General features: G+C 25.6%; 1 protein-coding gene across 2 annotated transcripts in view; it reads right to left on the reverse strand.

The window, feature by feature from the left end:
* The window catches only part of LOC135923963 (zinc finger CCCH domain-containing protein 14-like), a 33,746-nt gene that overhangs the window by 534 nt on the left and 18,408 nt on the right, over positions 1 to 14,804 (reverse strand). The window contains exons 12-16 of one of the 2 annotated variants that reach the window (XM_065458998.1): positions 4,887 to 5,025; positions 4,368 to 4,521; positions 3,441 to 3,679; positions 3,263 to 3,333; positions 830 to 962 (exon numbers count right to left, since the gene is read on the reverse strand). In XM_065458998.1, coding sequence (XP_065315070.1) covers positions 864 to 962; positions 3,263 to 3,333; positions 3,441 to 3,679; positions 4,368 to 4,521; positions 4,887 to 5,025 — 702 coding nt within the window. In that variant the 3' untranslated portion in view covers positions 830 to 863. Of the gene's footprint in view, positions 1 to 829; positions 963 to 3,262; positions 3,334 to 3,440; positions 3,680 to 4,367; positions 4,522 to 4,886; positions 5,026 to 14,804 lie in introns of those variants that run through there. The other variant, XM_065458997.1, reaches the window with a different exon arrangement.

Here is a 14,804-nt window from a genome sequence, read left to right on the forward strand (position 1 = left end):
GAGTAATTATGAACAAAAGGGCTAATTTTAACTTATTCGCATCTATTTGAAGGGCATAATGGTTTTAACAAAAGGTTTGCTGAAAAATTCAATGACAATGTAAACTACTCATTTCAGGCACTATTTTGCTTCCTTACTTTCAATTTAAATGGTTTGAATTTTAGGATGGAATAAATTGTTAATTATGAAATTATAGACCAACTCTTTGCTAGATTTAAATACTATTCATTTATTTGCCATTAGGGACGTACCGATATTTTTTATCAGATCGGGCCGATATTTCACCCATTTTAAAATATCGATTGTCGACCAATATTATAAACTTTTTCGATCCGATAAAAAATGGCGTTTTTAACAATTAAAAAATGTTATAAATTTTTAAAAAAAAGTTATATCTAAACCATTTATTTTTATAAATAAAATTGAAATCCATTTTTATGCTTATTTTTTAAGAATAATTAATTAATAAACATTCTGCCATATTGTTATTTTTGCGCATTCTGTTTATAAAAGTGTGCGATAATCTCTTCAGAATCTGTTTTTAGTAAAGCTGGTGATATTGACAGTCCCCATCGCCGCAGGCTAACTTGATAAATTGAATTTTATAGTATTTCTAAAAAGAAATCTTCTATATATTAATATCAAATTTCATAATATATTTGTTTATTATTTATTATGTAAATAGATTAAATTTATTATTAATTATATAAATAAGTGATTTATCAATAAAAATATTTTATATATTTTTAGAATTGCAATTGATATGATCATTATAATATATTTAAATGACATGTTTTGGTATAGTTAAATTATAGATGTTATACTAATAAAAAGCATATTAAAAATTAAAACCATTGGTATCTTTACAAATACAAAATTAGATTGTCTGAATCGAATCGGCTTCCAAAAATTGGTATCAGTACACCCCTATTTGCAAAAGAAACCGAACTTGAAATTCTAGCCTATTTAAAAAGTGAGTGAAAGCGGTACTTTATTAACATCGATATCAATAATATATATATCAGAGACCTGCAGGCTCGGCCCTAAGCCCCCGGCCTGGACCGTATTTAAATTTTTTTAAATATACCCGGGTCGGGCCTAAAAAAATTTTTTTTAAACATATCCGGGCTAGGCCATGCCTAAAAAATTTTTTTTTAAATATATCCGGGCCGGGCCTAAGATTGTTAAACCCGGGCTGGGCCGGGCCTTAATATTTTTCATAAAAATTTTTACATTATGAGTTAATGGTTATAAGATTATATTATATTATAGTTATGATTAATATAATATTGGGTGATGGTTAACACTACCTAACACCCACAGATCGATCTTATTAATTTCTTGCAAATTTATTCAAAGTATTAATATATTTTTCTATAATTCATATATAAATTTTTACAAATATTTTACCAAAACAATCAAATAAAGGAATATCTTAAATAAGCCCCAATATTCAAGTATTATTAATATACTTTTTTATAATTCATATCTAAATTTTTAGAATATATCTTACCAAAACAATCAAATAAAGGAATATCACTTCTTGAAGTTTGTAATACCTTTCAAAGCGAAAAAGGAGAAATAAAATTGATTTTACTTAATATAAAGCATTTTTTAATTGAAAAATTTGTTTTACACATGTATCATTTTATTTCTCTTTTCTCTGCCCAAATTCAAGCAATTACGTATGTTGTCAGGGACAGATCGCAAGATGACGGAAAACTATATAAAAGATTATATTAAATTACAAGAGGCTCAGGAAGTAAATGAAATACCATCGACCAGTCAAATTACGACTGTTGTTAAACAAACTGAATCGTTATATGACAAATGGGGCGATGGTAATTCTGGTAATATGTCAATACCCGATGATGAATATTATAATTACATAAATAAAAAAATAGATGAAACATTTAAGGTGGATAATTTGTTAGAGTGGTGGGCGGCTCATCAAAGCGAATTTCCAATTTTGGCAAAACGGGTATTGGCAATTCCTGCTTCAAGTGCAAGCTGTGAGCGGAATTTTTCCACTACTGGGAGAATTCTTAAAGAAAGAAGAAGTAATCTTCAACCTGAAAAGGTAGATATGCTTCTCTATCTTCATGATAATTTGTAAATTTTTAATATCCTTCTTGAGTATAGGGTTTCGTCAATCTTGCTGGTTTTTTACTTTGCAAACTGTCAAATATTTATTATATTTTACCTTGAGTTATGAAAGTTTTTAATCCAACCTTTTTCATTATTTTTTTTTACAATATTATATAATACAATTATCTTCTTTTGTTAAAAATTTATATTATAAAATAAATTATATAAATATTGTGCAATTAGATTATATTTTCAAAATACTATTTATTATACATGCATTTTTTTAAATAGCGATTTATTTTTATTTTATAAATTAAATAGTAAATTAAATACAATATATCATATTCTCAAAATATTTTCCATTTTTATAAATTATATATTAGTTTTATTATTTTTAAATGCAATATAAAATATAGTATATGCTCAAAATATTATTACCATTTTTGTGAATATTAGTTTTATTTTTATAAATGCAATATAAAATATAGTATATGCTCAAAATATCCATTTTTATAAATAACAGTTTTATAATTTTATAAATTCAATATAATATTCTCAAAATATTAGCTTTTTACATGTATTTTTTAAATAATAACCAATAATACTCACTGAAAAATCTGGTAAAATACCTCATAGGTGAATTTTTGTATATACCAGGTCGAATATAATTTTAAAAAATTCCGAGCTGAGCCTGAAATTTTTTTTTAAAAAAATATCCGGGCCGGGCCTTAAATTTTTAAATCCGGGCTGGGCCGTAAAAAATTTTTTTAAAAAGTATCCGGGCCGGGCCTAAAAAATTTAAAGCCGGGCCGTGTAAATGGTACCTCTGCAGGTCTCTGATATATATTCTATTTTATATAAAACTTTGCATATTTATTATGATTGTCATCAAACGATGCCTATATGCTAAGATTAATTTAAGTTATATTAAGAGATATATAAAAGTAACAAAAAAATCCTATTTTGGTAATCCAATTTTAGAAAAGTAATTGTAATTAGTAAATAATTTCTTTTAATAGTAGGTATCTATGGAATTAAGTAACTCATTATGCTCACCAATTTCGATAATGAATGAGTATATAACCAGTGAAAAATTATGATTTATATACATTAGGCATTAATATTTTTTAAAAAAATTTATTTTAGATATTTAATAAAGATTAGTTAAGATTACCGGTGGGTGCATGAAGAGACATTGAGAATTAAAACATCCTACTCCAAATTTACATGGTATGGTAGAAATGGCTAAAAAAATAAATACTTATTTTAAGAAGGATAAAATTAAATTGGGAAATCATTTTTAATATTAAAATATAATATAGTCAATTTTTATTATAATAATTGTTTATTACGTCTTAAGACAGGAGGAGAAGCGGAGTTAGGAACCGGAACTTTATTAGTGGAAAGAGGCAGCCCAGTAAGCGACTTACTATACACTGTTGGGTACTGAGATTTGTTGTTCGGATGAAACAATTCTTTCCTAATACTAGCGTGGGTGTAAGGACAGTCCTTTTTAGTGCAATGGGCATCGAACTTACAGTTAGGATGTATGTATAAACATTTGTCACCAAATGTACAATCAGGGAAATTTCTTTTTTAATAAAAAAAAAGTTGAGTGAATAATTCATTAGTAAGCATTTATATAATTACTATAATGATTATTCGGTAAGTGGAGACTTTGTGAGCCATGATGTTATTTTTCAATTTTAAATCATTTTTTGAGCACTTTTTAAAAAAAATCTGATTTTACCAAATGATGATTCTAACGTGAATACCTACCTAGAGGTCTGCAATAGGCGGGTTTTTAGCCTAAAACCCGCCCACTCGTTTTAAATTTTATTTAACCTGCCCAACCACACACTTATAATTTTTTTAAAAAATTTACCCACCCGCCTTATTATTTATCTATTTAAAATGACTATGGAAAAATGTGTGAAATTCATAGAGTAGATATTCTAAGCATTAAAATACATTTCCGGTAATATCAGATCTTTAAATTTTTAAAAGGGTGCTCTAAAAAATGATACAAAGTTGAGAAAATAACACAATGTTCCCACTTACCGATTATTCTTAATATAATAATAAAATATCTCTTCCAGTCAACTAAAATATTTTTTAGAAAAAATACACTCGAGTGTTAAAATACAATTTAAAAATTATTTTAAATCAGTAGTCAAGTAGCATGTAATAAGATAGATTCGCCATTAATAAAATTATTAACATTTTAATGAATGAATTATTTTAAGCAATTTCATATATTAATATCAAAATTTTTTAACTTGCAAGGTAGGGTAGGGTGTTTATAACTGCATTGCTCTCCATTTTTGCAAAGAGGCCAAAATTTGCAACGTTCATTTAATAATCCTTCCTCAGTGTCATCTTCCATTTTAGTATTATCTTGGCTTGGTTCTATCGAATGTAGATATTCAATTTCTACATCATAATGTAAGATAAATTAAATTTAGTCAGAATTTTAAAAAATAAAAGTGGGCATATTATACTAATTTTAATAAATAAAATACTTGAAATGCCAAGATTAGATAAAATAATAAATTATTCATATTCGATTCTTTTGAATAAATCGAATAATTTGCTATTCGTAAATAAGAATAGTATAGCAATAAAAGAAAGTTAATTTTAAAAAACCAATCATGTATGCTAAATAAATATAAAATAACGCTACTTCATATGTGGAATAATTTTATAATCAAAACAAAACATTTTAATAAAGTATATTTTGAAAATTAATCTCCACTAAAAGAAACTATAATCATTATAGAATAGTTTAAACCATTTACCTTCAATTGTTCCCAATCGACCAAAAACGTTCCCCTTTTCTTTGGCGTCTAATAGTATGCTATCATTTCCTAATCTGTTTCCAGACAAAACTGTTCGATCAATTATGTTTAATGCATTGTCAATTATCTCTCCAGGATCCTTTTACATTAATATTTATATAATATTATCGACAACATCCACATACAAAAGTGTCTAAAATTTATATCGAGCTATGAACTTTTGAATTATTTTTAATTAATATACTTATATTGGAAATTCACGGATTTACATTAGGATATTAATCAAGCAATACGCAACTTGCCTAATTATGGAGGCTGCTGATAACATATCGCTGTCTTAATATTATATGGTTCTATGTTTACTAAGATCAATTTTTCAAGAGAGCGATACTATATACCATACTCTCTGGCGAAAACTATAAGATATTTAAACAATTTTTTTTTAATTTTAGATATATTTAAATTATGATAAATCCATTTTTTAGAATTTTATTATATACTATAACTTTTTAGTCAAATGCAAAAAAGTGAGTAATTAAGGATATAGAAACCTTCAGTAAATTTAAGTGAAACTAGAGTGCGAACAAGATGTTTTAAGTTTCATTTCCATGAGTAAAACTATAAATCAGAGTTGAAAATCTTCATTGATTTTTAAGCCCAAATTTTTTTTGAAGATAATAAAATTGAAGATTAATTTTAAGATTAAAAAAAATTTGTGATTTTAAATATTTTTTTTGGAATTTAGAAAATTTAATGAAAAATCCTTTTTGAACATTCTCAAGCATTATAAATTCTGCTATAAATAGTTAAAAATAATATTAAAGCTGACTCCCTTCGATTTTTAATTTGGTAAGCAAAAAAAGGTTAATATAACTAAGAGATAACCAAAATTTTAGTCTCCTAACATTTATATTTCTGGAAATGTCAGGATTCAGAGGGATAAAAATCATATTTTTACCATTATCTGCCTTCATTCAGGTAAGCATATCTCCATTTTATTAAATTATATTATTTGCTCTGAGTAAGGATTTTGTAAACTTCCTCTAGCGGCTAATCTTTTAACAGTACCACCAATCCCATCATAAGCACTTTCCCGTGTATTATTGAAGAAAAATGCCGTTCCGCCTGTATCCCGAAATCCATTTCATGATGGTAAATATTAATAAAAATTTTACGATTTATATACTGTACTGCGGTTCCATCAGGATAATAAAAAAACTTATTTGGCATACAAAATCTTTTAATTAAAAAAATTAACAATGTTTTTGGAAATAATGCACTGCTATTGTGTTATGTTGCAAAGATTCGGATATCATTACATAATTTAGGAAACAAATATTGGCTAAATTATCTTTATAATAAATAACGAAAGGGTGAAGAGTAGATTGAGTCCTATTCCAGTGATAACTTTGTATCAGGATTAAATTTATAACTTCTATAAAGCTAAAGTTTTCTGAAAAATAAGATAAAATTAAATATGGGCTTTCATCAGTTCAATTTTAGATGGTTTTGATATAACGATTGTTGCGTTGAAATAAAAGAATGGAGTAATTTAGCGCCATATATGAAATACACAAGAATTCATATATTCAAGAACTCAAAAATTGGTTGAACATATTTTATTAATATTCATTAAATATATGTTATATGGGCAAATAATTTTATAATAAATTATAAATAATGTAATAAATTGAATTTCTTATATCGTATCGATAGACAATTTCATAATTGATTGAAACCCTCATTTATTGTTATTTTCCCTTACAAGATGAATAAATAGTTATATCAAATAGTTCAAGAAAAACCCTTAATAAGACGTCCCCTTTCTGGAAAATATTTATGCACTTATACTATATATCAGAGACCTGCAGGCCCGGCCCTAAGCCCGGGCCGTATTTAAAATTTTATAAATATACTCGGGCCGGGCCTAAAAAATTTTTTTTTAAACATATCCGGGCCGGGCATAAAATTTTTTTTAAAAATATATCCGGGCCGGGCCTAATTGTTAAACCCGGGCGGGGCCTTAATATTTTTTATAAAAATTTTTTACATTATGAGTTAATAGTTATAAGATTATATTATATTATAGTTATGATTAATATAATATTGGGTGATGGTTAACACTACCTAACACCCACAGATCGATCTAATTATTAATTTCCTGCAAATCTATTCAAAGTATTAATATATTTTTTTATAATTCATATCTAAATTTTTACAACATATTTTACCAAAACAATCAAATAAAGGAATATCTTAAATAAGCCCCAATATTCAAGTATTATTAATATATTTTTTTTATAATTCATATCTAAATTTTTAGAATATTTACCAAAACAATCAAATAAAGGAATATCATGGCACAAAATACTAATGATATAATTAATAAAATTAAAAATAATATTTATTCTTTTAGAAATACAAATAATAATTTAAAATCTGAAAAATGGGCTAAGTTTAACATCATCATAGATGAAAATAAAAAAAATATTGGCTACGTACAATGTAAGAATTGTTCAAGTATATTATCTTATAATTATAAACATGGTACATCACATTTAAAAAGACATAAATGTGATGGTAAATCCATGAAAATTAATAAATTTTTTTTACAACTGAAAAACCAATATAAAATATTCAAAAGAAAAATTTATATACATTCCTTAACACTTTGCGCAAAAGATATTAGACCTTTCGAAATGATAGCTGGGAATTGGTTTCTTGAATTCAGCCAGGCTCTAGTCGATGTTGGGGCAAAGTATGGTAAAATAGATATCAACTCATTGATTTCACATCCCACCACTCTATCACGCCACCTTAAAGAAATATGTAATAAAATAAGAAACATTTTGGTTGATACTATTGCCCCAGTAATCAAGAATCGATTTATGGCTGCTTCCACTGATATATGGTGCGATGACCATAAAAAGAACTCGTTTATAACAGTTAACATGCACTATATATCAGATGACTGGAAGTTAGTGAAGAGTAACCTATTTACCGCTATATTTAAAGAAGTGTCAAAGACTAGCAAAGTAGTTAAGGATGAACTATTAAAAAATTTTCATAATTTTAATTTTAACACTAACGATTTTATTAATATAATATTTGTTACAGGCCAAGAAAAATATTATAAAAGCATTGGAGTTAAATGAACGATTAAATTGTTCTTGTCATATATTAAATACAATTTTAAGAAATTCATTTAACTTCAAATATTTGGAAAGTAATGCCCCATTAATAAAATCAACAATAGATAATACTAAAATATTAGTGGGGCATTTAAAACAAAGTAATAAATGCCAGCATTTGAAAGCCCTTTATCAAGATATAGAAGTCCGCTGGAACTCTAAATACAATATGCTCAATTCTGTTTATTCTCAAAATGAAGAAATTATAAAAGTTCTTCAAGAACATGGGGGATCGGAGAAGTATTATATTATAGACTTTTTGATCCTTCAGGATCTAGTCAAAATTCTTGAGAATTTTAACAGAGCTATTGTTGAGTTACAATCGGACTCTTGTACTCTTTTTAAAGTGGTAATTTGGTATTATGAACTTCTTGAAGTTTGTAATACCTTTCAAAGCGAAAAAGGAGAAATAAAAATTTGTTTTACACAAGTATCATTTTATTTCTCTTTTTCTCTGCCCAAATTCAAGCAATTACGTATGTTGTCAGGGACAGATCGCAAGATGACGGAAAACTATATAAGATTATATTAAATTACAAGAGGCTCAGGAAGTAAATGAAATACCATCGACCAGTCAAATTACGACTGTTGTTAAACAAACTGAATCGTTATATGACAAATGGGGCGATGGTAATTCTGGTAATATGTCAATACCCGATGATGAATATTATAATTACATAAATAAAAAAATAGATGAAACATTTAAGGTGGATAATTTGTTAGAGTGGTGGGCGGCTCATCAAAGCGAATTTCCAATTTTAGCAAAATTGGCAAAACGGGTATTGGCAATTCCTGCTTCAAGTGCAAGCTGTGAGCGGAATTTTTCCACTATTGGGAGAATTCTTAAAGAAAGAAGAAGTAATCTTCAACCTGAAAAGGTAGATATGCTTCTCTATCTTCATGATAATTTGTAAATTTTTAATATCCTTCTTGAGTATAGGGTTTCGTCAATCATGCTGGTTTTTAACTTTGCAAACTGTCAAATATTTATTATATTTTACCTTGAGTTATGAAAGTTTTTAATCCAACCTTTTTCATTATTTTTTTTTACAATATTATATAATACAATTATCTTCTTTTGTTAAAAATTTATATTATAAAATAAATTATATAAATATTGTGCAATTAGATTATATTTTCAAAATACTATTTATTATACATGCATTTTTTTAAATAGCGATTTATTTTTATTTTATAAATTAAATAGTAAATTAAATACAATATATTATATTCTCAAAATATTTTCCATTTTTATAAATTAAATATTAGTTTTATTTTTTTTAAATGCAATATAAAATATAGTATATGCTCAAAATATTATTACCATTTTTATGAATTTTAGTTTTATTTTTATAAATGCAATATAAAATATAGTATATGCTCAAAGTATCCATTTTTATAAATAACAGTTTTATAATTTTTATAAATTCAATATAATATTCTCAAAATATTAGCTTTTTACATGTATTTTTTAAATAATAAGCGATAATACTCGCTGAAAAATATGGTAAAATACCTCATAGGTGAATTTTTGTATATACGAGGTCGAATATAATTTTAAAAAATTCCGAGCCGGGCCTGAGCCGGGCCGTAAAAATTTTTTTTTAAAAATATCCGGGCCAGGCCGGGCCTTAAATTTTTAAATCAGGGCCGGGCCGTAAAAATTTTTTTTAAAAAATATCCGGGCCGGGCCTAAAAAAATTAAAACCGGGCCGGGCCGTGCAAATGGTGCCTCTGCAGGTCTCTGCTATATATATTTTCAAATATTAATTTTAAAAGAAAAAAAGATGTAAAAAATAGAACAAATTAGTACTAACTAAATATATAAAAATCTAAATTTATTAAACTATTGGAGCTTATTTTTAAAAAATAAACAAAAAATTACCTAATAGATATTTTGCCTGTTTATAATACAACAGTGACCTTTATAAATAATTTAAATAGTCAAAAAAAGGATGTTTTAACCTTAATCTATTATGAATATAAACACGGAATTTTTCAAAAAAATATTTTACAAGTAAACATCTATCAAACTAGGGATGTGAACCCTTCGACAAAAAAAAAGGGTCCGGGTTCGGTAATAAATTTAAAAAGGACCCGGGTCCAGGGTTCGGGTTCAGAGGAAACATAAAAATAATGACATTCGAAATGAGATAATTTATATTTTAAATATTTTATTCAATCGCACAATCATGATATCTTCTAAAATATTATCCTTCAGATTTCCACGTAAATTAGACAAAATATATTTCAACGATGAAAATCCACGTTCTACGCTTACCTAAAATAGATAGTCATTTTTATAATACATAAATTATTGTACTTGTGTCGCCGGTACAGCCATGACGATTCTAGACAAGGTATATAATTCTGGATATATTGAAGAATTTTCCTCCCAGAATTTTAAAATGTTTGCATCTCTATTTATTCTCATAACTTCCGAGAACTTTTCTATTAAAGATACAATAGATATTTTTTGTTCCTTTCTATCAGATGATAATTTAATTTTTTTTTCTCTATCTAATAGTAAAATTTCCAGATCATCAATATCGTTATCATTATCATTGTTATCGCTACAACCAGTAGATATTGTTGTAACCTCCAATATATTGTAAATAATAGAGTTTTGGGTATGCCATAAATCTTCAAGATGGACTATAGCCATTTGTTTTTGCTCACTACTTAATAAAACCTGATATCGCGGGTCTAAATATATCAAAGCATAACAACACTATTTTGTAAATATTGTTGCTCTCTTATTTTCGTATTTTCTAATATTTCATTTGAAAAAGAACTTGTTAATCTCCCTAACTCTAATAGACATCTTAACCGTATGCCATAAAAATCCGATAAACATAATTGTTCTGCTTGCACTCTTAATGTTGTTATTTTTAAAGGAACCAGCACACTAGTAAGCTCTTTTACTTGATTCCAATCATCTTCTGACAAAATGATTTAACATCTCCTATAATTAAATCATTACAGAAATCTTTCAAACTTAATAATCGCTCTAGCATCATACATATAGAGGACCAACGTGTTGTGCAATCTAAAATTGCCATTTGCCTTTTCATGGATTTTAATATTCTAACAATTGTGGGAGTTCTTAAATATTTTACAACATCCCTTGCTTTATCAATTATAGTTTTAAAGTGACTATTTTTTAGGGAGATTCCACGAAAAAAATTAATAAAATTATAAAAATTTTATATTATTTTTTTAAAAATTAATTTAACACCCTGAACCCTTCACTTTTTAAAAGGGTCCGGGTTCAGCCAAAATACGAGGGTCCAGGAGGGTTCAGGGTCCGGGTTCACATCCCTGTATCAAACATTTATTTTAACTTGATTTTTTTAAATGAATAGTTATGGCAAAGTGCCAACATCTTCTTATTTAATCAGAAGAACTAATAAAATAATCAGATTCATATAATGCATCTGTTTTATCTTTTTATAACTATCTAATTTGTTATTGTAAAGATAAAGCTGTAAGGGGGAGTGGGGAGATATTTTATTTATTTAACATATAAACATCTATCCGGAATATAAATTTTATATAGTGATTAAAATTTTCTATAAATCTACTTTTTAGTTATTGATATGCCTGCCAATCTCTACAAACAGTTATCCAATCCATAAAAAGTTTTAAATGTGTAATAAAAAAACTTAATTAAATAGTATTTTAAGGTTCTTTAAGCAGGGACCTTACTGTTCAATATGTAAGAAATTATAATGGTTATGTTTTGTTTACGGTTTAAGAAAAAATGTATAAAGGTTCGGTTCAGCAAATTTTAAAATAATTAATTAAGGTTAGAAATTTTTTTTATTTTAATTATAAAAATTTATTAAAATTTTTGCCATCACTAATTTATTTTTATTATAAGTATATATGAAATCTATATAAAAAAAATATATAAGATTCAAAATAACTTATTTTTAAATATATTATTTGATGAATTTAGATATTTCATAGTGGTATATTCAATATAGTGTTTTTCATTAATAGATTAAAGATATAACTGATAAAAAATAATTAAATTTTTACATTAAAGTTTAAAATGACCTCTTTATATGCTAATAGCACAAAATTGACAGAGCTAATAATTTTGGCAAATTTGATATTTTTTTAATCTAGTTTTTATTTTAATATATATGGGAATAAATAAGTTATTATCCACTTCTAACTTAAAAATTTTGAAAATGTAGAGTGGAGCACTTCAATTCCAGACCGAAAAAAAATATATTTTGAAATTTAAGCCTACCATATAAAACACTAATAGAGCTGAATAAAATGGGATATTTTTTTGTTAAAAGTGATCTTTAAATTATATTAAGCTTTGCCTAACCCCGGTCTCATCTAATGTTGAAAAAAAACAATATTTTAGAGTTAAAAATGTGATATTTTTTTTGTTATGTAATATTTATTACTAGGAAATCTTGTTTTAATTAATTTAATTTTACTCATGGCCCTTTTCGGTAAATTTCTTTCAAGATATTCAAGGATATAAATTTTGATTATATTAATTAGTTAATTTAAATTGATGTATCAAATGAAGCACACAAAATATTATTAATATTATCAACTTTAAATATATAGTGTATGTTTAGAACATTTAATGTTTAATGTCATGCTAAACTTGTTAACCTTCCTAAACTAATTATAAATTTTTATTGTACAAGGAAAGATCTGGAAGGGGAAGAGGGAGGTATGCTAAATGAAACCTAAAAAAAGCTGGCAATTTGATTTCCCCATTCTCATTTTTAAAACCGATTTTTAATTATTAATATCATAATTTATTTTATCTATATTAAATAATGGTGTTTTATTGGGAGGATGTTGAAAGCATCCTATCATGCCATACTAGCTGAATGCATTGATTAACTTCCCGTAAACTTGAGATTTCGCTAATAGATTTCCTAACCTATGTACCTTGAAGCAAAATTTTCGGGTTTCCGTAATATTTTTTTTGGATAAAATATTTAGTTACCATTTATTAAAAATAGGCACAAATCGAGAACAGTACCATATACAGGCAATAGGTAATTTTTTTGGATATCTTGATCTAGACATTTTAAAAAATTAGCTCCAATATTTTAATAAATTTATATTTTTATATGAAAATATATATTGCATTATTTTTGCATAATTTTTTTAAAATAAAACAAAAAAACATTAAAGCTTTCCTGTATTTACAATAGTGCACCCAAAAAATACAAAGTATTTATATTATATTGAATAAATTAAATTTACAATATATTTTTCAAAGTTGTTAAACGATACCTTGTGGATCTATATACAGATAAAACTTCTAAAAGAATTTATAGATAAAAATGTATCTAGATATAGATTTTTTTATTATACTATATATTTGAAGTATTAGATATGATAAATATGATGAACGTACATATTTAAATTAGAAAACTTAATTATAAGAAATACTTTATAAATATTTGAAGTTAGGCATATTAGAAATCTATTGTGAAAATTCATAAAATAAGCTAAAATATTTATTTATTGACACGATATAACATTTGTCAAAATATAACTTAAAAAATGATTTAAAGACATTTTTTGCTAGACTAAAAAACCTTACTACCGGGGCGCTTGAAGGGATTGTGTTGTTATATTTTATGAATAACTATTTTTTATCAGGATAATCTTTAAAAATACTAAAATCTCATCATTCATTTTTGAAAAAAGTAAGCCGTGTAAGATATTTTCTTTGATAGATTTATTCATCTTCCCCCTTTTTTATTTTTAATAAAAGTGTTTGAAGTTTTCTATTAAAATTTAAAATTTTTTTTGTAATATCATTTATTTAGTATCTGTACACTTAAATGTTTTACAATGCAAATTGAGATAATGCTAACTGAAATTTTCGTATTTTTTGGTAGATATGGCAATACTTTATTTTGAGATATTATTTTAAAATATGCTCTATAAATTGGCCATGGAAAAACAATGTCATAACTTGTTGATGCTTTATTGAATCTAAGTTAGTCATCATTACTTTAATATATAATAAATTCTTAAAATTAGTAAAATAAAATTAAAATTAACCAATTCCATTAAAAATAAAAATAGCAGATTCCTTGAGATGGATTGTAATATCAATATTTGTTTGGTTTATTCCAGAGACCTGCAGAGGTACTATTTGCACAGCCCGGCCTTAAATTTTTTAAACCCGGCCCGGATATTTAAAAAAAAATTTTTTAAGGCCCGGCCCAGATTTTAAAATTTAGGGCCCGGCCCGGATATTTTTTAAAAAAATTTTTTACGGCCCGACCAGGCCCGGATTTAAAAATTTCAGGCCCGGCTCGGAATTTTTTAAAATTATATTCGAGCTCGTATATACAAAAATTCACCTATGAGGTATTTTACCATATTTTTCAGCGTGTATTATCGCTTATTATTTAAAAAATACATGTAAAAAGCTAATATTTTGAGAATATTATAGAATTTATAAAAATTACAAAACTGTTATTTATAAAAATGGATATTTTGAGCATATAATATATTTTATATTGCATTTATAAAAATAAAACTAATATTCATAAAAATGGTAATAATATTTGTCATATACTATATTTTATATTACATTTTAAAAAAATAAAACATTTAATTTATAAAAATGGAAAATATTTTGAGAATATAATATATTGTATTTAATTTACTATTAAATTTATAAAATAAAAATAAATAGCTATTTAAAAAAATGCATGTATAA

The sequence above is a fragment of the Gordionus sp. m RMFG-2023 genome, chromosome 2 (genome assembly GCF_954871325.1).
Source record: "Gordionus sp. m RMFG-2023 chromosome 2, tfGorSpeb1-WG-v2, whole genome shotgun sequence".
NCBI classification, from domain to species: Eukaryota; Metazoa; Nematomorpha; class Gordioida; order Chordodea; family Parachordodidae; genus Gordionus; species Gordionus sp. m RMFG-2023.